The 22,702-nt window shown below is 37.8% G+C and overlaps 1 protein-coding gene across 1 annotated transcript in view; it reads left to right on the top strand.

Moving 5' to 3' along the window:
* The window catches only part of LOC147911370 (5'-3' exoribonuclease 2-like), a 76,045-nt gene that overhangs the window by 8,105 nt on the left and 45,238 nt on the right, over positions 1 to 22,702 (top strand). The window contains 12 exon segments of the mRNA XM_087428021.1: positions 12,960 to 13,087; positions 13,170 to 13,281; positions 15,260 to 15,371; positions 17,112 to 17,170; positions 17,247 to 17,336; positions 18,114 to 18,186; positions 18,296 to 18,346; positions 18,825 to 18,982; positions 20,216 to 20,290; positions 20,377 to 20,510; positions 20,608 to 20,665; positions 20,749 to 20,856. Of these exon segments, the coding sequence (XP_087284147.1) occupies positions 12,960 to 13,087; positions 13,170 to 13,281; positions 15,260 to 15,371; positions 17,112 to 17,170; positions 17,247 to 17,336; positions 18,114 to 18,186; positions 18,296 to 18,346; positions 18,825 to 18,982; positions 20,216 to 20,290; positions 20,377 to 20,510; positions 20,608 to 20,665; positions 20,749 to 20,856 (1,158 nt within the window).

The raw sequence follows: 22,702 nt of genomic DNA, 5'->3' as shown, positions 1-22,702 counted from the left end.
GTTCTCCCTTCTCCCCTACCTTCTGTCTTATGAATTTGCCTATTCTAGGTACCTAAGATGAGTGGAATCATATAGTATTTGGCATTTTGTGTCTGGCTTATTTCACTTAGCATGTTTTCTAGTTTCATCCATGTTTAGCATATATCAGAGTTTCATTCATCTTTAAGGTTGACTAATATCCCATTGTATGTGTTTATCACATTTTGTTTGGACACTTGGGTTATTTTTACCTTTTGACTATTGTGAATAATGCTGCTGTGATCATTGGTGGACAAGTATCTGTATGCCACATCAATGCTTTGGGTGTATACCTGTGAGTGATTCCTGCTTTCATTTCTTTGGGTATATACCTATGAGTGGAATTGCTACATCATATGGTAATTCCATGTTTACCTTTTTGAGGAACTGCCACACTGTTTTCACAATCTCTGCCTTGTAATTGGGGCATTTAGAACATTTACGTTGAATGTGATTATTGATATGGTTAGATTTAAATCTGTCATCTTACTGTTTGTTTTCTGTCTCATCTGTTTTTTGTTTCCGTTCTCCATTTCTTCTTCTTTTGGTTTAAGTATTTTTTATGATCTCGTTTTATCTCTTTTTTTAGCCCTTTAACAATTAATTCATTCAACCATCAATTTCTTCACTTTGTGTCCTTGGCTCATACAGTCCTCCATTCGTTAGCTTTCTGATCTTGGGAAAATGACTTAAACTCTCCTAAACTCGAAAGAACTGGAGCTTCTTGCATTACACCACACTGCTCCCTACCATCTCTATCCTCTGGTCATTTCTGTATGAGAGCTGAAATAAGGCAGAGTGTCACCTTGTTTGACCTCAACTGGAACGTGTGTGTTGATAGACTGAAATTTTTCACTGCTCTGCTCATGTTTGCGAATGACCATGAGAATGCTGCAAATACTGATTTGGGATTCCAAAAAAATTTTAGTGAGTAGGTGAATTCACAAATATGGAACTTGTAAATAATGAAGATCAGCTATATATGTACCACATAGGGTGGTTGTGTGGGTTAAATCAATTAATACAAGTTCAGTTCTTCAAACAATGCCTTAACACAGACTCATTTGATGTTTCAGAAATTTATTTGGTAAGTTAGTTTTTAGTAGTTTGTATGTCCAGGTATAAGTGAGGATATTTTTATGTCTAATTTTTGGTGACATTGCATAGTGTAGAATTGTGCTCTTTTCATGTGGTGAAATCCAGGTTTCCTACCCTGCTTTTTTCCTGTCACTCATCTACTTCATGTAGTCCTTTTTTTTTTTTTGCAAACATGCAGGCATGGTGTTAAGGGCAGGAAGGATTAATAATGAACAAAAGCGATGTTGCTCCCTGACCCTACATTCTGCTTTCTTCACTATGATTTTTTCTTTTGGAGCTGGCTACTACATTTTTTAGGCAGCTTTATTGAGATATGATTCACATACCATACAGTTCACCCATTTAAAGTTTATAATTCAGTGGTTTTTTTATATATTCACAGATGTGTGTAACCATCACCACAGTAAATTTTAGAATATTTTCATCACCTCAAAAAGAAGCCTGAACCCTTCAGCTACCATCCCTTTATCCCCTGACCCTGTTTACCCCATCCCTAAGCAACCACTAAGCTACTTTTTGTCTCTGTAGATTTCCCTATCTATATAGGGAAACCTATAGTATATGGTTTTTTTTTTGGCTGGCTTCTTTCACTTAGCATTATATTTTCAAGGTACATTTATGTTGTAGCATATGTCAGTATCTCATTCTTTTTTATGACCAAATAATGTTTCATTGTGTGGATATACCACATTTTGTTTATCTGTTTGTGTGTCAGTGGACATTTGGGTTGTTTCCACCTTTTGACTGTTATGAGTGATGCTGTTACATTCATGTACAAGTTTCTGTGTGGACACGTTTCCATTTGTTGGATATATACCTAGGAGTAGAATTGCTGGGTTACATGGTAGCTCTATGTTTAATTATTTGAGAAACTGCCAGACTATTTTCCAAAGTGGCTGCAACATTTTACATTCCTGCGGCAGTGTTTGAGGGTTCCAGTTTCTCCACATTCTCACTAACACTTGTTATCTAACTTGTTAATTTTAGCCATTCTAGTGGGTATGAAGTGGTATCTTATTGTGGTTTTGATTTGCGTTTCCCTTACGACTAATGATACTGAGCATCTTTTCATGTGCTTATTGGCCATTTGTATATCTTCTTTGGAGAAATATCTGTTCAGATTCTTTGCCTATTTTTAAATTGGGTTGTCTTTTTATTACTGAATTGTAAGAAGTTGTTTTGGGGGAGGAGGTGGGGAAGATCAGCCCTGAGCTAACTTCTGTTGCCAATCCTCCTCTTCTTGCTGAGGAAGATTGGCCCTGGGCTAACATCCGTGCCCCGTCTTCCTCTACTTTATATGGACGCAGCCACAGCATGACTTGATACGTGGTACTTTGGTCTGTGCCTGGGATCAGAACCCGTGAACCCTGGGCCGCCAAAGTGGAGCGCGCGAACTTAGCCACTACCCCACCGGGCTGGCCCCAAGAGCTTTTTAATATATGTTCCGAATACAAGGTCCTTATTAGAGATATGATTTGCAGATATTTTTTCCCATTCTAGATTGTCTTTCCACCTTCTTGATAGTGTCTTTTGAAGCATAAAAGTTCTTAATTTTGATGATGAAGTTTAACTTATTTATTCATTTATTTAGTTGCTTCTGCTTTTGGTGTCAGATCTAAGAGTCCATTGCCAAATACAAGGTCATGAAGATTTATGCCTGTGTGTTCTTCTAAGTGTTTTATAGTTTTAGCTCTTCAATTGAAGTGTATGATTCCATTTTGAGTAAACGTTTGCTTATGGGATAATGTTAGGGTCTAACTTCATTCTTTTGCATATAGCTATTCAATTGTCACAGCACCATTGGCACCCTTGTGAAAAATCAGTTGACCATAGGTGTATAGGTTTATTTCTGGTCTTTCAGTTCTGTTCCATTGATCTGTATGTTTGTCCTTGTACCAGTACCACACTGTCTTGACAACTGTTGCTTTGTAGTGACTTTTGCAATTGGGAAGTATGAGTCTTACACTATTTATTCTTCTTTTTCAGAATTGTTTTCTTAGTCGTAGCTTGTTGCCTTAGAATTCCGTATGAATTTAGAATCAACTTCAGAGTATAAGTTTTGCATTTCTTTGGTTAATTTATTCCTGGTTTTGGATACTATTGTGAATGGAATTGTTTTCTTAATTTTACTTTTGGGTTTTTCAATGCAAATGTATAGAAATTCAATTGGGTTTTGTATATTGATCTTGTATCCTGCAACCTTGCTGAACTCATTTATTACTTCTAATAGTTTTTTGGTAGACTCCTTAGGATTTTCTATATACAGGATCACTTCATGCAAATAGAGATAGTTTTACCTCCTCCTTTCCGATATAGATGCCTTTTATTTCTTTTTCTTGCCTAATTGCCCTGGTTAGAACCTCCGCTACAATTTAGAATAGAAATGGCAAGAGTGGAAATCTTTGTCTTGTTCCTAATCTTAAAGGGAAACCATCCAGTATGTCACCATTAAGTATGATGTTAACTGGAGATTTTTTGTAGATGCCCTTTATATTGAGGAACTTCCCTTCTGTTCCTAGTTTATTGAGTTTTTTTTTAAATCATGAAAGCGTGTTGGATTTTGTCAAATGCTTTTTCCTACATCTGCTGAGATGGTCTTGTGATTTTTTGTTTTTCATTCTATTTGTATGATGTATTACATTAATTATTTTTGGATGTTAAACCAACTTGGCATCCCTAGGATAAATCCCACTTGGTCATGGTGTATAATTCTTTTTATATATTGCTAGATTCAGTTTGCTAGTATTTTGTTGAGGACTTTTACATCCATGTTCGTAAGAGATATTAGTCTGTCGTTTTGTTTTCTTTCTTTTTTTTTTTTTTTTTGGTGAGGAAGATTAGCCCTGAGCTAACATCCGTTGCCAATCTTCCTCTCCTTGCGGAGGAAGATTGGCCCTGGGGTAACATCCGTGCCCATCTTCCTCTATTTATTTTTTTTCACATGGGACACCGCCATAGCATGGCTTGACAAGCGGTACATCAGTCCATACCCGGGATCCAAACCTGTGAACCCTGGGCCGCCACAGTGGAGCGTGCAAACTTAATCTCTACGCCACCAGGCTGGCCCCTGTAGTTTTGCTTTCTTGTGACATCTTTGTCTGATTTTGGTATCGGGGTAATATTAGTCCCATAAAATGTGTTGGAAAGTGTTTCTTCCTCTTCTTTTTTTTTTTTTTTTTGGAAGAATTGGTGTTAATTCTTCCTTGAGTGTTTGGTAGATTTCAGCGGTGAAACCATTTAGGCCTGGGCTTTTCTTTGTGCATAGTTTGTGGATTATTGATTCAATCTCTTCACTTATTATAGGTTTATTCAGATTATCTTGAGTCATTTTTGTAGTTTGTGTTTTTCTAGTAATTTGTGTATTTCATCTAAGTTATCTAATTTGTGTACTATTATTCATAGTATTTGTTTATAATCCTTTTTGTTTCTGTAAGGTTGGTAATCTTGTCCTCTCTTTTTCTTTCTTTTCCTCCAGTTTTGTCTTTTTTTTTTTTTTGATGTTTTAATAGTTTTTAACATTGTGAAATTTTGGGTTGTAATGCTTTGTTTGTCCATCACCATATATATGTCTCCCTTCACCCCTTGTGCCCACCCCCCACCCCCATTGCCCCTGGTAACCACAATACAGTTTTCTCTGTCCATGTGTTGGTTTATATTCCACATATGAGTGAGATCATACAGTGTTTGTCTTTCTCTTTCTGGCTTACTTCATTTAACATAATACCCTCCAGGCCCATCCATGTTGTTGCAAATGGGACGATGTTGTCTTTTTTTATGGCTGAGTAGTATTCCATTGTATATATATACCACATTTTCTTGATCCAGTCATCAGTCGAGGGACACTTAGGTTGCTTCCACTTCTTGGCTATGGTGAATAATGCTGCAATGAACATAGGGGTGCATAAGGCCCTTGGGATTGTTGATTTCAGGTTCGTTGGATAGATTCCCAGTAGTGGGATAGCTGGATCATAGGGCATCTCTATTTTTAATTCTTTGAGGAATCTCCATACCGTTTTCCATAGAGGCTGCACCAGTTTGCATTCCCACCAGCTGTGTATGAGGGTTCCTGTTTCTCCACATCCTCTCCAGTGTTTGTTGTTTTTTGGCTTGGTGATTATAGCCATTCTAACGGGCGTGAGGTGATATCTTAGTGTTGTTTTCTCTCTTTTGTTTTTGATTCAAGTAATTTGAATCTTCTCTCTTTTTCTTGGTCAGACTGGACAGAGGTTTGTCAATTGTGTTGATCTCTTCAAAGAACCAGCGTTTTCTGATTTCCCTTTAGATTTCTTCTTCGACTCATTGGTTATTCATGAGTGTGTTGTTTAATTCCCACATATTTATGAATTTGCCAAATTTATTCCTACTATTGATTTCTAATTTTATTTTATTATGGTTGGAGAACATACTTTGTATTATTTTTATGCTTTTAAATTTATTGGGGTTTGTTCTATAGCCCAACATTTGATCTGTTCTGGAGAATGTTCCCTATGTACTTGAGAATGTATATTCTGTTGTTGGATGGAGTGCTCTGTAGAATTCTGTTAGATCTGGTTGGTTTGTAGTGTTGTTCAAGTCGTCTGTTTCCATGTTGATCTTCTGTCTAATTGTTCTATACATTACTGAAAGTGGGGTATTGAAGTCTCCAACTATTGTTGAATTGTCTGTTTTCATTTCTATTAAAAGGTTCATGTATTTCAATGCTCCGCTAATAGATGCATATATGTTTTTAATTGTTATGTCTTGAACTATTGACCATTTCATCATTATAAAATGTCACTCTCTCTGGTATTCTTGTTTTAAAGTCTATTTTGTCTGATGTTAGTGCAGCCACTCCAGCTTTCTTGTGGCTGCTGTTTGCATGATATTTTCCCCATCCATTTACTTTCAGTGTTTTTGTCTCTGTGAATCTCGTGTGTCTCCTGTAGACAACATATAGTTGGATCATGTTTTTTTTAAATCCCATCTAACAATCTTTCCCTTTTGATTGTTCAATCTATTCACATTTAATGTTACTGATAGAGTTGGATTTACATCTGCCATTTTAGTTTTTGTTTTCTATATGTATTTTCTAATGTAGCATTTTAATTTCATTAGTGATCTTTTTTTTAGTTTTTTTTTTTGAATTTTTTTAAGTAATTGCTCTAGGGTTTACTATATACGTCTTATCAGCTTTAGATTTGTACTACCTTAATTTCGGTAATATATAGAACCATTACTGCTATGTAGCTTGATTCCCATTTTCCCTTTTTTTTTGGTATTGTTGTTATATGTATTATATCTGTTAATGTTACAAACTCAACATTGCATTGTTATAATTATTATTTTACCATCTGCAGTCATTTCCTTATCTCATTGCAACTTTGCTTCCATCCACCTCCTTTTGGGCTGTTACTAGGAAATATATTACACTTATATTAAATTGTGCGTTTTAAGCCATGATACATTGTGTGATATTATTTTATACAATTGGTTTTTAAATCAGTTAAGAATAGAAAGGATAAAAAATATGTATAATTACCTTTACTGGGGTCACTTGTTTTCAGCCTGAAGAACTTTCTTTAGTATTTCTTGTAAATCAGGTCTACTAGCAATGAATTCTCTCAATTTTTGTTTATCTGGCAAAGGCTTTATTTTTTCTTCATTTTTGAACAGTACCTTTCCTGAATATAGAATTCTTAGTTAACGTTTTTTCCTTCAGCACTTTCTATGTGCTCTCCCACTGCCTTCTGGCCTCCATTGTTTCTGCTGGAAGCCAGCTGTCCGTCTTATTGGCTTTCCTTGTAAGTGACTCGTCATTTTTCCTCTTGATTCTTTTAAAGATTTTTCTCCTTGTCTTTACCTCCAGCATGTTTTACTCTGATGTGTCTGTTTGTGGGTATCTTTGTGTTTATCTTACTTGGATTTCTTAGAGCTTCCTGCGTGTATAAGTTATTGTTTTTTAATAAATTTGGGAAGTTTGGGGTTATTATTTCCTTGAATATTTTTTCTGCTCCTTTCTCTCCTCTCCTTTCAGTACTCCAGTTCTGTGTATGTTCATGCGTTGAATTGGTCCCGTATTTCTCTCAGGCTCTGTTTATTTTTCTTCATTCTTATTTCTCTCTGCTCTTCAGCTTGCATAAATTCTATTAATGTATCTAAGTTTGCTAATTCTTTCGCCAATTCAAATGTACTGTCAAGCCCCTCTAGTTGAATTTTTGATTTCAGTTACTGTAGTTTTCAACTCCAGAATTTCCACTTGTTTCCTTTTTGTAATTTTTATCTTTGTTGATATTCTCTATTTGATATAAATTGTCATCATAACTTCTTTTACATGCATCTCTTTAGTTCTATGAACATACTTATAATAGCTACTTTAAACTCTGTTCTGTTAAATCTAACATCTGGATGCTCTCACAGGCAGTTTCTGTTGCCTGCCTTTTACCCAGTGTATGGGTCATACTTTTCTGTTTTTCTCCATGCCTGGTAGTTTTTTGCTATAAATAGGACATTTTAGATAACATATTGTAACAACTCTGGGTGTTGGCCCCCCACCCCCAGACTCTTTCAGGGCTTGTTACTGTTGTTTGTTTATATACCACCTGGATTATTTTAGTGAGATGTATTTCTTCCTCACTGTGTTAGACCTCTGATATTGCTTCTCTGGGTGGTGCAGTTTGGGGCCTGCCCAGAGCCACCCTAGGATGACAGGTACAGGTAGGACTCTCTCCCACTCTTGCCCTCATTACACCCAGCAGTTAACCTCCACTAATTGTGGCCCATTGCTGTGTTGTTTTCAGCAGTGCCCTGGGGCATAAATTCCTCTACAGACTAATCCAGTCAAATTGTGGCTCCTGCCAGGGATTAGTTTCTGAGGTTAATGTTTGGTACTTGTACGAACCCCAAGAGGGCTCTTCCCAGCTGTCTTATTCGCTGGTTCTCTCCTACAAACTAGCTGGCCTATAGTCTGGGCTGTATCTTCATTAGATCCAGGATTCTCTTCCCACTTGCTTTTCACCACAACTTGCACTGTTCTTGAGAGTGTCTTTAGGTTGAAACTTTTCCATGCTCTGTTGTATTGTCAATGCTGAATTTTCTTAGGCTTTTGTGACTAGATTGCTGTCTTGCCCTAGGACCGTTTCCAAGGGCTTTAAATGGTGTTATTTTAAAAAAAAATTCACTAGTTTCCCCGAGAAGCAGGTGAGCAGAGCTACTCACGCTGTCATGCTGGAAGTTGATCTCTCCAGTGTTATTTTGTGTCTTAGAGAGCGAGGATCAATTTCACACGTTTTACATATTTTGTGTCCTATGTAGCACTGGCTGTAGTCCTTGATGCACATTATAAATGTTCAATAAATTCATGTTGAATCTAGTGAAATTATAATCAATCAGTCTAACATACTGGTTAAGATCCCAGCTCTGATTCAGACTGCTGGGTCCCTTGGCAGTAGTGTGACTTTGGAGAAGCCACTTAACCCCTCTAAGCATTTGTGTTCTCATTTATAAGTGGGCTACTCTGTACCTCACAGGGTTCTTGTGAGGAGAGAGGGGAATAATCCATGAGTAGAATCCCTTAGAACAGTGCCTATCACATTTTAAGTGCTTTGTAAATGTTAGTGATAATTAATAGTCCTTGTTGACTAACACGGTATAAAAATGAGGACCTAAGATACATACTACTTGAAAAATACTAATCACTAAAGATGTTAAAATTTTCTATTTGGCAACTGTACCGAATTTATGGCCTGAATTTTTAACCAAAATACTGCAATTTGAAATTTTCCTTAGCCTTTTGACCATTTCTCCCCAAAATATCACCCATGTTCTGCAGTTCTTGAGTTCCAAGCTGCTTTAAGGGAAATCTAAAACCAAATGCTGTAGTTTGGCATCTGACTTCTAGTAGTGAGAACTCAATGTTACAGTGGAACCTCAGGCATGATTCATGATTTTCTAATGCTGCTGTTAAATACTGTGCAGGTTTACACAAAAATGCATACACTTAGCTATCACTAACAGTAGTGGTTTCAGCTTTACATTTGAGGAGCCAGAAAGCCTTATTATAAGATTGGAAGAGTAAGTTGGTGTGAAATTCATTTTGGGGGTTTATTTCAAAACCTGTGGAGTGTATTTTTATACAGACTCACTATTTGCATGTTTGTACCATCTTTAATTCTTTAAATATCTTCTTTTTTTTTTTTAAACAGTTTTATTTATTTATTTTTTTTGTGAGGAAGATCAGCCCTGAGCTAACATCCGTGCTAATCCTCCTCTTTTTGCTGAGGAAGACCAGCTCTGAGCTAACATCTATTGTCAATCCTCCTTTTTTTTTTTTTTCCCCAAAGCCCCAGTAGATAGTTGTATGTCATAGTTGTACATCCTTCTAGTTGCTGTATGTGGGACGTGGCCTCAGCATGGCCGGAGAAGCGGTGCGTCGGTGCTCGCCCGGGATCCGAACCCGGGCCGCCAGTAGTGGAGCGCGTGCACTTAACCGCTGAGCCATGGGGCCGGCCCTTAAAATATCTTCTTTATCTTGATTCCTTGGCATCTTTGTGTACAAATAGGATAATTTCCCAACTGCCTATTAGGGATAAATAGATCCCTTTCTTTTTCTGTGAAGTGGAAGAGAAGTGGGATTCCTGCTTGGCGGAACAGCTTGACTGCCAGCCCTCTGGGTAGATGTGCTCCCTGTTCCTCTGGGGAACTGCTCGTGAGCCAGAGCACTGCACTGCTTTTCCTGCTCAAGCACCCGTGTTTTCTGGGAATGCCTGTCTCAAGTTGCCTGGTGCACGTGGGACCTGAGGCGGTGAGAGGAGAGTGCAGGGGTTGACCCACCTGGCTCTTCCTGCTGCTGGTGGTGATGGATCATCCAGAGACTATCCCTTGAGCCCCCTCTCTGGGCCTGGAGCCTGTGTTCTCCCACTGCTTGGCTGCCGAACTCCTCTCTGCATGTTTTAGGCTGTGTGCTCCATCTTGTCAGATCTAGTTTTCCACATTTCAGGCATCCCTCATGGTTTCTCGGCCGCAGAGGGTTCTTCTGGTATTCCAGTACAGTTATGCAGTTGTGATTATTTGTTTGTTTTTAGTCTTTCATGTGGTCTTGGAGTAAAAAGGGAAGGCTGCAGTGTGTGCTCAGTTTATCATCTGGTAAATCCAAGAGATATTGAAAAGTTCTTTGAAATGAATTGTTTTTAGGGTTCAGAGTGGCTCTGCTTTTAGCTGCCCTTTGATTGAGGATCTCTTGAATGCAGCAGGAGACACGTTGGCTTGTGTTTGGCAAGGCTCTTGAGGAGTGAGTTCCTTTGGTGAGCATCAAAATCTTCTCTTGAAGAAAGAAACTCTAAGTTTACGTAATTAATGTGTTGACTATATCTACAGTAACTCCTGAGAGGAAAGTATGTTCGGTTTTCTTATTGGGAATGCCTGGAGCTCTTTTCTCAAAGTTAGGACCTCCCCATGCACCCTTCCCCATGCTATACTTTCTAGGTAATGGAAGTAGAAATTCTCATGTAGCTATACGCAACATCCGTTGAAGAGCTACAATATGCCTAGTGGTGTGCTAGGCACTAGGGCCGAGGTTAGCAAGCCAGTGTACAGTTTTTGTAAATAAAGTTTTACTGAAACACAGCCATACCCATTCATGTCTGTATTCTTTATGGTTGCTTTCACTCTACAAAGGCAGATATGAGTTGTTGCAACTAAGATCATATGGCCAACAAGTCTAAAATACTAACTATCTGGCTTCCTGGGGAGCAGAAAGAAAGTGGGTCTGGATTCTCCTGAGTGTGGTGTCTATTTGGTGCAGGAGAGAGGAAAATGTGGACTTTGGAGTGTAGAGGTTAGTTGGATAGGCAGAGAGCCTCCTGCCTTCATAGAATTTGTTTTGTTATGTTTGGGGGTCATCAGGTTATCTTTTTCAGTAGACCCCCAAAAATTGACCTCCTGCTTTCCTTACCACTTATCCCATTCACTGCTTCTGATTGAACCCCTCTTTCCTGATTCATAGCATGGAGGTATGGAACACTGTCTGATAGCTTCTTCCCTATTCTGCCCTTAAATCTCTTTTGATATCCTTTTCTCCCAATTATAAATCCAAACTGAAGCTCAATCTCATTCCTTTCCCTCTCTCTCCAAGATAACCACTGTCCTGAAATTGGTGTTTATCATTCCTTTGCTTTGCTAATTTTGCTTTCATTGCATATGTATTCATCCCTGAACAATACCTAATATTGTTTTGTCTGTTTGATAACTTTGGATAAGTGGTGTCCTGTATGTGTTCTTCTGCAGCTTGCTTTTTGTCTTAGCAATATATTTGTGACCATCCAGCTCTATTTCTTTGAATCTCACTTCTATTTGATATTCTACTATATGGACATATCACAGTTTATTAAACCATTCTTTGGGCTCTTTTTTTACCTAATTAAGTTGACCGTTTATTTATCTACTTTTAATAGCTTTATTGAGATATAATTTATATACCATAAAGTTCACCCATTTAAAGCGTACAATTCAGTGGTTTTTAGTATATATACAGAGTTGTACAACAATCACTATTATCTAATTTTAGGACATTTACATCACTCCCAAAAGAAATGTTGTACCCACTTGTGGTTACTTCCTATCTCCCTTCCCCTTCCTCTACCCTCAGATTAAAGCTAATCTATTTCTGTCTCTATAGGTTTGTTTATTCTGGATCATATAAATGGAATCTTTTGTGGTCTTTCATGACTGGCTTTCACATAGAATGTTTTTGAGGTTCATCCATGATGTAGCATGTACATAGTGGGCTTTTAAATTGTTCACAGTTTTTTGCTGTTACAAATGATGCTTTGCATGTGTTGGGGAACTATTATTTTTTAAGTGACTTTTACTATTAGTAACAGTAAAAACCTATCTCATATTCTTATCATCTGCTGAAGCTCTGGGAGAAAAAGACAAAGGTAATGTTTATCACCAAAGTATAATTGAGTGCCTCCAGGAGTGAGTAAGGCACAGTCCTTACCTCTTAAAGAATGCACAGTGTAGCTGGGTTGGAATGACAAATTAATTATAAAACCATGGAAGTGCTACAAGTGAATAAGCAAAATTCTGTGGAAATGCAGAAGGAAGAGCAGTTAATTTCTTAGGAGATGTGTACAAAGTGTTATAAAATGAACGACATTTGATCTGAGTCTGACCCTGGAAAATTTCTAAGATTTCAGGAAGTGGGTGTTGATAGAGAGGAAGCAGTGTGCAAAGACATTGAGAGATGAGAGCGTTTTCCAGGAACTTAGACGAGATGGGGTGGACCTGAACAATATTGTGGTGGGACAGGAGACTAGGATGGGTCCAGGCTCATTGGTTTACACCCACTATGGGAATCACTGGGAGAATCAGACAAGATTAAAATGCAGCCACATTTGTATTTTAGAAAAAAAAACTCTGGCAGCATAGAGGGTAGGCTGGAGACAGGAGAGTCTAGAGGTGGGCAGTCCATACGAAGACCGTTCCAGTCTTGTAGGTGAGAGATGATGCCCTGATGTTGTTAGCGTTTTGCATGTTAAATTGACAGGACTTATTGGAATGGGTGGTAAGGGAAAAGAATTCTAAGGTGACTCCCCTGGTCTCTCGCTTGGACAACTGAATGATTTGGAAATTTGATAACTATCCCCCACATAGAGAAGATTAACTTGTGTTGGAAGCTGTCTACTTTGTACAAATGAAATATCTACTTCAGTTTGCTTTAAGGAATAAGATAACTTATAATTTAAAGATTGCTTAAAGTGTTTTATTTCCAATTCAGAAATGAAACACAGGTACATACTGAGCCTAGGTTATATCAATTTCAGACTTGAACAATCAAACTACTATTAATTATCATTTCCTCATAGCCAAAAGAATGCAATGGTGTAAAGGTTCCTGTTGATGCCAGTAAACCTAATCCAAATGACGTGGAGTTTGGTAATCTGTATTTGGATATGAATGGAATCATCCATCCCTGTACTCATCCTGAAGACAAGTATGTAACCTGTTTTTGTCACTGACATCACCAGTTACAGAGGAGTACTATGTTATATTACATTGTTTGCTTATCATTATAGACCAGCACCAAAAAACGAAGATGAAACAATTGTTGCAATTTTTGAATACGTTGACAGACTTTTCAATATAGTAAGACCAAGACGACTTCTCTACATGGCAAGAGATGGAGTGGTCAGTGCTAAAATAATTAACTTAGAGTTCTCCGTTTTTGTTTTTGCTGTGTTCCCAGTGTCTAGAATGAAAGTCAGCTAAATAAAGAAAAATATTGAGTGTGGTAAATTTGAGAAAGCAAGCCTCATCCTTCAGTCATGCATTCAGACACTTTTTATGCCTGTTTTGTACCAAGTACTGTGAAATGCTGGGGATGTTGGTGACTGCCCTTGCTTTTGAAGGGCTTCCCAGTAAAGGGACAGAGACTTAGATAAATGAGTGAGGTTAGTTATTTATGGACTTTATAGGCACTAGATAACACATGCAGCATGTTGAGGGAAGAAGGTGTCAGTGCTACTAAGAGAGTTGGAAGATAGAGAGGAGGTGACTTTTGTCCCATTTCTTGAAGGATAAAGAATAATTGGAGATTGGTGGGCAGTGGAAGGGGATGGATGGGACAGATATGGGGAGGGAGGACCTTCTGGACTTCTCAAATGTGGCAGGTAAACACACTCTCCATGCCTGTGATCACACTGACATATTTGGGCAACTGTAGGAGTTTAGATTGGAAAGGGAAGTAGAGTGATGACTTGAAGAAGGCCTCACCTGCCACACTCAGGAGTTTGGATTTTATCCTATAGGCGGTGATTAGTCATCACAGGACCTTAAGAGGGGAATAACTTACTGACCTATGATAATAATATCAAGTAGCTTAGGTTATAATTGATTAGCAAACTATATACCAGGGTTCAAGGAAAATTAAGGTAAATCATAAGCCTAAATTTATTTAGCCATATGCAAATAGATTCTCTTTATCGTTTAGATTTTGCAATTGTAGTAGCTAATGGAATGATTTTGAAAATCCAGAAAACTTTGGGTCCAAGAAGATGAACTTTTCTGTGAGGTTCTCTTTACTCAAAGAAAAATCTTAGCTACCTGATAACTTGTTAAGTTGTAGTTAAAGTGGAGTAAAGAATAAAGGGAACAGGAATATGTCTTATTTGGAGCATATTCCAATTCACATTAGCTAAGTTTCTTGAAGAAAATTTTTAACTTTACTGCAGTATGCCCTTACTGCTAGATCAAGTATAAAATATGTACATATTTGTGTGCGTTGTGTACGTGCTCATGTCTGTAACATGTTTTTTTGTTAAAATATAAATGTAGATCATAGAACTTGGTGCTTGAAAGAATTAGATTAGGTGGTCTCATTTTACAGAAAAGGGAACTGTTTAAAAGAGAATATAAAATAACTTATTTTTGTAGACAGGATACTTCAGAGTCCCTTCCAACCCCAAAACTCAGTTCAGTAACTTCAGAATCTTACAGTCCAGTTCACTTCATTCAGGTTTATCCAGTGATTTAAATTTCACTTGGTTAGAATGATTTAAAAGTACTTTTGGTAAAAACCTTGTTCCCTGTCTCCTGCTGTGCTTGTAGAGACAGAGTGGTGATTATGAAGCTTATTGTGGGAAGTACAAAATGCAAGTGCCTTGGGGTCCTACAGATCAAGTAGTTTTCTTTTGCTTTTATAGGGCATTGTGGATCTCATTTGGAGACCGTCTTTCCTCTTAGGCAAGGACAGAAGGAAGCTCTTCCTGATCCTGGTTCTGTAGTCATTGTATGCTGGCTGAGTCTTTGAGTAAAGTGAGCTTTCTTCTTGGGTGCTTTGAAGCACCATAACCCAGTGGAATTGGCATTAGGTCATGCACTGCACTGTTAAGTGCTGTGGCCTCTTAACTGCACTGTTAAGTGCTGTGGCTTCATAGGATGTTTGTCCATTTGATATGTCACTCACTGAGCTCAGCTTTTAGGTTCTTGGTCCAAATTTAAGTCCTCAGGATCTCCTGTCTGTGGTGAAAGGATTATTAGACATATTACTTACCTTTTCCATTTTAGTGTACTATTTTTATAAAAACAACTGATTCAAAATAATGTGCAGATTTAGTTGCAAATATTTTGAATAATATTATGTGAATATGAAATACATGTTTTTCAGGCACCACGTGCTAAAATGAGCCAGCAGCGTTCCAGGAGGTTCAGAGCATCAAAGGAAGGAATGGAAGCAGCAGTAGAGAAGCAGCGAGTCAGGGAAGAAATACTGGCAAAAGGTAAAGAAAATGAGTCTTGAAGGTGGACTTTTTATAAGATGTATGCAGAAGGGGGAGGGGCGGCCACTTTTTCTTACAAATAGATAAGGTTTTAATTTACTTAGAATCCCAGAATATGCAAGGAAAATTTATGTTCACTGTTGAGGAAAAGTTGTTAATGGAATTCTTCACTATTTGTTTCCAAACTCTGCAGTAAAAGAGAAACTTGGGAATACAAGGAGGGAATTCTGGTAGGGAGAGCAGATTGTCGGTCCCTCTCAGGACAAGTGCGGCTCTTCTGCTAACTTTTATATATCTGTAAAATAGAAATATTTTAAGTGCTTCTTACTTCTTTTTTTCTAAGGGGGGTTATTAGAAAGCTACCATTCTGTAAAGATTTTCCTCAAATCAGTCTTGGTAGCTTGCCTATTGCTTCCTCTTAGAACTCAGAGGTCTATATGAGGAGGCCTGGGATGATGTGATCCATATTTCCAGGCTTTCAGCAAGTCACACACATTGTCAGTATAGATTGATGTAGCAGGAACCGGGGCAGTGAGGTACCCAGGGTTCTCTCAGTTTCGAGGAGGGGAGGGGTGGCATGTGGCCATTTTTGCAATTCTTCAAAGCCTTGAAATTCCTGATGGGTACATAGGTAGGAGTTGGCTAAGGCTCAGAGAGGAGAAAGGTCAAGAGGTCTTCATGGCCACTCTGACTGGTTCTTTCCCAGGACCCCTGTGTGTGAGGTGGGGAGTGGTTGTAGTAGAGTGGTTTGTTTGGTGTTTTGTTACATAGGGCGATGTGATAGACCAGGAAAGCCACGATTTATTGCCTCAGGATATTACACTTGGAAGTTGAAAAAAGACACCATAGTGTAGTCAGGTCAAGCCTGCAATTATGATACATTCTATGTTATTTTAATTTGCTAGAAGTATGCGAGTATATAGTTACTTTTAGCTGTAGCTTATACTAATACTCTAAAACCTGTTTGTATCTATAACAGATTGTCTTCGATTTTAAAGATGTCTTCTTTCTTGAACATGTTATGAAATATGTTTGTGTCTTGAGAAAAAGCTAATCAGTGATACAGAGGGAAAAATAGGATTTTTGTATCCCTCTAGCTGATATTTTTATTTCTTATCATTTATTTCTTATCATAAGCTGTGATAAATTCAGCATTTTAATTTGTTTTTCTTTTTTTTTATAATTTTTATTTATTTATTTTTTCCCCCCAAAACCCCAGTAGATAGTTGTATGTCATAGATGCACATCCTTCTAGTTGCTGTACGTGGGACGCAGCCTCAGCATGGCCGGAGAAGCGGTGCCTCGGTGCGCGCCCGGGGTCTGAACCCGAGCCGCCAGTAGCGGAGCGTGCGCACTTAACCGCTAAGCCACGAGGCTGGCCCTAATTTTGTTTTTCTAAGGCACCTTTATTTTAAGAACTGGTATCAAATTAGAACCCCTAACCCGTGTGTGTATTCTGCTGCAGAGAGCCTTAGGAAGAACATCATAATTTTTATATTTTTATATAACAATATAGTATCTTTTGTGTACTATATATTGTTTGACACTTATGTTAAAGCTTTATTTAAATTTGAGGAGAGGAATCTTATTTTCTTCCCAGAAAGGGGAACATTGTTCCTCAAGTGACAATACTTCTCATTTTTTGTATTTGAACTTACTGTGTTTGTTGTTTGGGCTTAACATTGAGTAGTTTACCTCACTTTTTATGGGGATAACAAAACATTGCCTCCTTTTCTCTAGGTGGCTTTCTTCCTCCAGAAGAAATAAAAGAAAGATTTGACAGCAACTGTATTACACCAGTAAGTAGTCTCAGACTTTGCTGGCTATTGCTAACTCTTAAATGATAGCTTAATTTATTTCCTTCTATCATTTTAGGGAACCGAGTTCATGGACAATCTTGCTAAATGCCTTTGCTATTACATAGCTGATCGTTTAAATAATGATCCTGGGTGGAAAAATTTGACAGTAAGTTTCACATTTTGGTACTTCAAAAAGATGAAGGTGATATTTGAGTCTATACTTTGATATGACTGATAGTATTTTTTTCTTTTTTCCCCCCTGTGAAATACTAGTTGACTGTCAGAGGAAAGGAGAAGCTGCCAGGGTTATTAGAAATGGGATGTCTTGCATGATCCAGTTTTAGACAGTCGAATTTTCTCTCAATGCCAATTTTTTGTCCTCTTACCGTCACTATGAAGCCATAAAATGGTACTCATGATTTAAAAAATATCTATTTATGTATGAAAGTAATTTTTAAATGAAAATTTCTATTTGAAATCAAAATATAGCAAAATTAAAGTCGTGGGGCTGCCTTTAAAGAATAACTGTGTTCTCCTAAGTATTTAAGTAAAATTTAAACAAACTTTTGTGTAATTTTAGGTTCATAAGCTTATTTCCCTATTATTAGGTATGGTAAATTGTATTTACTGGGTATCTTTTATTGATTACTCCCAGGGCTTGTATGCTTCAGTGCTGTATCCTTAGGTAGCAGTGAGAATGGTAGAGACTTGTGACTGGTCGGTTTTTCTAATGGCTAAGTTTAACCCAGACATTTGATTTTCTATTCCATGCAGTAAGTAAATAGTTTTGGTGTTTAACACACACACACCTTATTAAGAAAAATTTCCAATTAATAACATCTTAATAGAATTATCCCAGTTTATTTTAAGATACTCAGTTCTGTTGATTTTTGTCCTAGAAAATTGGAGATGAGCTGAAAGTGTTCAAAACTGTCTTTTATAGGTTATTTTATCTGATGCTAGTGCTCCTGGTGAAGGAGAACATAAAATTATGGATTACATTAGAAGACAAAGAGGTAAAAATCACTTATGAATATCTGATTGACAAGCCATTATATAGAAAATGGTAAAATGTGATATTCCTCTGGTATAAATATAATAAATATATGTTTCCTCCTCCTTTAGCTCAGCCTAACCATGACCCAAACACTCATCATTGCTTATGTGGAGGAGATGGTAAGTTTCTTCTTTGGAATTTGAGTCTCTTGGATTAAACCATAGCAAGTTGATGAGTTGGTGTATAGTAATGAATTATTCATGATTGCCTGGAAATTCTAAAGTGCCTTGCTGATTTTATGTTTGAGAGGAAATTAGTACTGAGTTATTTAATCTGTAATTAATGTTTACCTATCTTTAATTTTTTTTTTTACATTTTTCTACCTTTTAATATGGCTGCACATACCTTTAAAATGGACGAGTGTTGACTCCTGAGTGGTAGTCTACACTCTACCCCATGTATCTGGGGGACATCTTGTTGACTGAGAACTACTAGGAAGTTTTAGGCATGTTGGCTTTGCTGCCTCTGTTTGTGTGCTCCTTTGGGCTTTTCTTTGTGTTGGTGTCTTGTGTTATGTTAATGTCTTATGTCTTTGGTTATGGTAAGGATCTTCTGAAAGTGCTCACGGTTCAGTGTTTTGTCATTGTTGATTGATAGCTGATCTCATTATGCTCGGCCTTGCTACACATGAACCCAACTTTACCATTATTAGAGAAGAATTCAAACCAAACAAACCCAAGCCATGTGCTCTTTGTAATCAGTTTGGACATGAAGTTAAGGACTGTGAAGGTTTGCCAAGAGAAAAGAAGGGAAAGGTAAGAAATTTGAGATGGTAGTTGCCTCATTTTTTAAAAATTTTATTTTATTTTTTTTGTGATAAAATATATATAATACAAAATATACCATTTTAACTATTTTTAAGTGTATAATTGAACAGCATTAAATATATTCAGGTTGCTTCATTTTTAAAATAAAGAGAAGACTATTTTTGATTAGATTTTTTACCTACTTTCTCTGTTCCCTCTCGTAGAAATGTGTCTTTGAAAACTCTTTAAAGACACATTCAAAAGCATGCATGTACTCATTCTTTCTACTCTCCACTTTTTCTAACATAGCTTGTAAGTATACGTTGCTTAAGTCTCATAGGTAATAATGTCCATGGCACATGATTTGTTTGTACAAGTAATGTTTCAAATGGTTATTCTTAAAAAGAACTACAAATCAAATATATTAAACTTGTTGATACTTTAAACTTCTTGATACTTTTACGTTACTCCTAGTTTCTGCATATTTTGGGTTCACTTGATTATATCCAGTCTCTAAAGAGGTTTCTATCTGTTTTAAGAATATGGTACCTCTTTAAAAGACATAGTGAGTGAAAAAAGCAGGTAAGAAATATACTGTATGCTCACAGAGAAGGGTCTAGAGGCATACACATCAAAATACTGGTTGGCTATCCGTCAGAGATTGGCAAACTCCAGCCCTCTAGATTTGGCCTATGAGCTAAGAATGGTTTTTACATTTTTTTTTATTTTTTATTTTTAAAGGAAGATTAGCTGTGAGCTAACATCTGTGCCAGTCTTCCTCTATGTTGTATGTGGGTTGCCACCACAGCACGGCTGACTAGTGGTGTAGGTCTAGGCCTAGGATCCGAACCTGTGAACCCTGGCCGCTAAAGTGGAGCATGCCAAACTTAAGCACTATGCAGGGGGCTGGCCCTGGTTTTTATATTTTTAAAAGGTTGTAAAAACGAAATAAAACATGAAAGAATATGCAACTGAGACCCTGTGTGTCCCGCACAGGCTAAAATATATATATTTACTTACTATCTGGCACTTTGCAAAAAACATTTGCCGATCCCTGGTCTAGGTATGATTGGGATTATGGGTAATTCTTAGTTTTAAAATGGTTTGGTGAGTTCATTTTTATTTAGTACTTGTAATATTAAAATGGATCTTGCTTTAAAAAAAGCTGTAATGTTCGTTTGGCTGGAAAAAAATTACAGGGTTTAGAGTAGACTTGTTTAGTCTTTACTCCTTTTGTTGCAGCACGATGAACTTGCAGATAGTCTTCCTTGTGCAGCAGGAGAGTTTATCTTCCTTCGTCTTAATGTTCTTCGTGAGGTATGGAGCAACAATCACTAGAATCAGCCCTCTAAAGCAGAGTGCCGTTTCATAGCTTTAATGGCAGCATTCCTTTTTGGTTGTAGTATTTGGAAAGAGAGCTCACCATGGCCAGCCTACCGTTCACATTTGATGTCGAGAGGAGCATTGATGACTGGGTCTTCATGTGCTTCTTTGTGGGAAATGACTTCCTTCCTCACCTGCCGTCGTTAGAGATTCGGTATGTGTGTTTGTGTGGGTTTTTAAGCTCCTGTTGTAGCCTTCTTGCTTACAGTGCGTACTGGTCCTAATACATAATGTTTGTTTCCTGGTGGCAGGGAAGGTGCAATTGACCGTTTGGTTAACATATACAAAAATGTGGTTCACAAAACTGGGGTGAGTTCATTCTTGAATAATTTCAAAACAGAAGTATTTGCTTTTATAAGAAGATTATTTTACATGTATTTTATCACTTACAGGGTTATCTTACAGAAAGTGGTTATGTCAATCTGCAAAGAGTACAGATGATCATGTTAGCAGTTGGGGAAGTTGAGGATAGCATTTTTAAAAAGAGAAAGGATGATGAGGTAAAGTGTTTCTGTTGCAGTAGCTAAATTGCTCCTGTCTCTAATAGGCTGTGATGATCCTGTGATTGTACTTTTAACCTCTTTGCGTTGTTATATTATTATAGTGTATCAAACGCCAATGTAATCATGAGTGGCCAGTGCTTTGATTATTTTATAAAGGCTGTGATGCTTGCTGTGTGGAACTGTGTATTGTACACTGTGTGAATTGCACTGTAATTTTTTTCTCTCTTCATAATCCTGATTAAGATAAAAATCCAAACATGTGTCTGATCAACGGGATGTGAAATGAGGGTTCCAAGACTGGAAGAATGCTGGGAATGAGCTAGTGGATGCCATGTTTTATAGGAAATGTTTATGCTGTGGAAGTCAGGTGAAGACCTAGGAACTCTGTACTCTGGTAGTGGAGTGTAGGGGCCTCTGGGTTAGATAGCATCAGTCTAGGCAGAGGGCTGCAGCTCTGAGTAAGCAATTAAACATGAAAGAAGGAAATAAAATAATAAAGCACTTGGGAATTGATGACATATGATGGAGTGAGTGCCTAGGTGAGAAGTCCAGTCTGGCTTGGGCAGTTGGGAGTGTGGTTGGGCCGTTCATGAGACAGCAAGCAGTGGGGGTGGAGCAGGTTGGGGTGAGGACAAGGTAGAAATTGAGGTTGATTTTGGAGATACTGAGTTGGAGGGGTCACAGGACACCTGAGAGGAGAAAAGTCCGTGAAGCAGTTAGATGGATACGTGTAAAGCTCAGGGCAGAAGTCTTTTGGAAGGAGATTTGAGAACATTAGCAGAATACTTCACGTCATGAGTGTGAAGTTGAAATCCCTGGAGCTTTGTGTGGAGTTCAAGTGCCTCCAACAGAAACCTTAAGAAGCATGGATGTTAAGGAGAAAGGGGAGTCAGTTCTAGAAAGATGGGAGGAAATCCCTGAAGAGATGAGAAGCCACTGGTGCTGCCGGAGGCGTCAGAGTGAGATAGGCCCCTAGTCCGTGGCCAGGGGCTCAGAGGTCCTGAAGAGTTAGTGGGGTGGAGGGGCAGTAGCCTGGAGGCAGAGTAGGTTGCAGGGTGATTGTGAAAGAGTGGCAAGGGAGGCAAGCAGTGGGTAAAATGAGCAGATAGTAGCTTTTTAGAAAGAGAGTGAAGGAAATCCTTTTAGAAACTGATTTTATAAAAAGTCATATGGCTATTTCGAGCAAATAGCAACATAATAATATTGCTACATTGCTTCATTATCTCCTAACAGATTAAAACATGTCATTGCATCTGACAAGATTTTATATTTTCTTCAGCTTTGTATGCTATAGCTAGTGATCTCTTTTTTAGAACCTTGGGTACCATTTTATATAACAGTGTGAGTAGACTGTAAGTGTTCTTTTTAAAGCCTTTCGTACTTGGTAATCTTCTGTGATGGCCAGAATTTTTCACATGTAAAATTTAAATAGCATAACTGCCTTTGTCTAGGATGTCAAATGTCTATCAGCACAGCCATTTTTAACTAAGCCTTCAACAATTATGGTGGCTCCACCTGACCTGCTGCCATTTATGCTTAAGAAAAAACTACACGTACGGTGTGGTACTTGGTGTAAAAGCCTCACGTTAGAACAGTCCTTTTATGTGGTTTTAGGTTACTCTGTACTATTAAGTATTGGTGATATTTGCCATTAGAGTGGGATGTATGGGATTTGATAGATACCAGAGTGCTTCAGATTTGAGTAATAAAGTTTCCAGCTGGCCTGGCAGAGAGGGCATTTTAAAGCTTTGGATCATTTTTGGTATCCCTGACATCATATGATGTTTGTCAGCATGGTTGGACATCGGGGAAATTTATGAACCCTCAGAAATTCAATATAATG

The sequence above is a fragment of the Ceratotherium simum genome, unplaced genomic scaffold (genome assembly GCF_057802395.1).
Source record: "Ceratotherium simum simum isolate JZ-2026a unplaced genomic scaffold, ASM5780239v1 HiC_scaffold_43, whole genome shotgun sequence".
Classification (NCBI taxonomy): Eukaryota; Metazoa; Chordata; class Mammalia; order Perissodactyla; family Rhinocerotidae; genus Ceratotherium; species Ceratotherium simum.
Note: the sequence above shows the minus strand (reverse complement) of the source record. Positions and strands in the feature narration are given on the sequence as shown.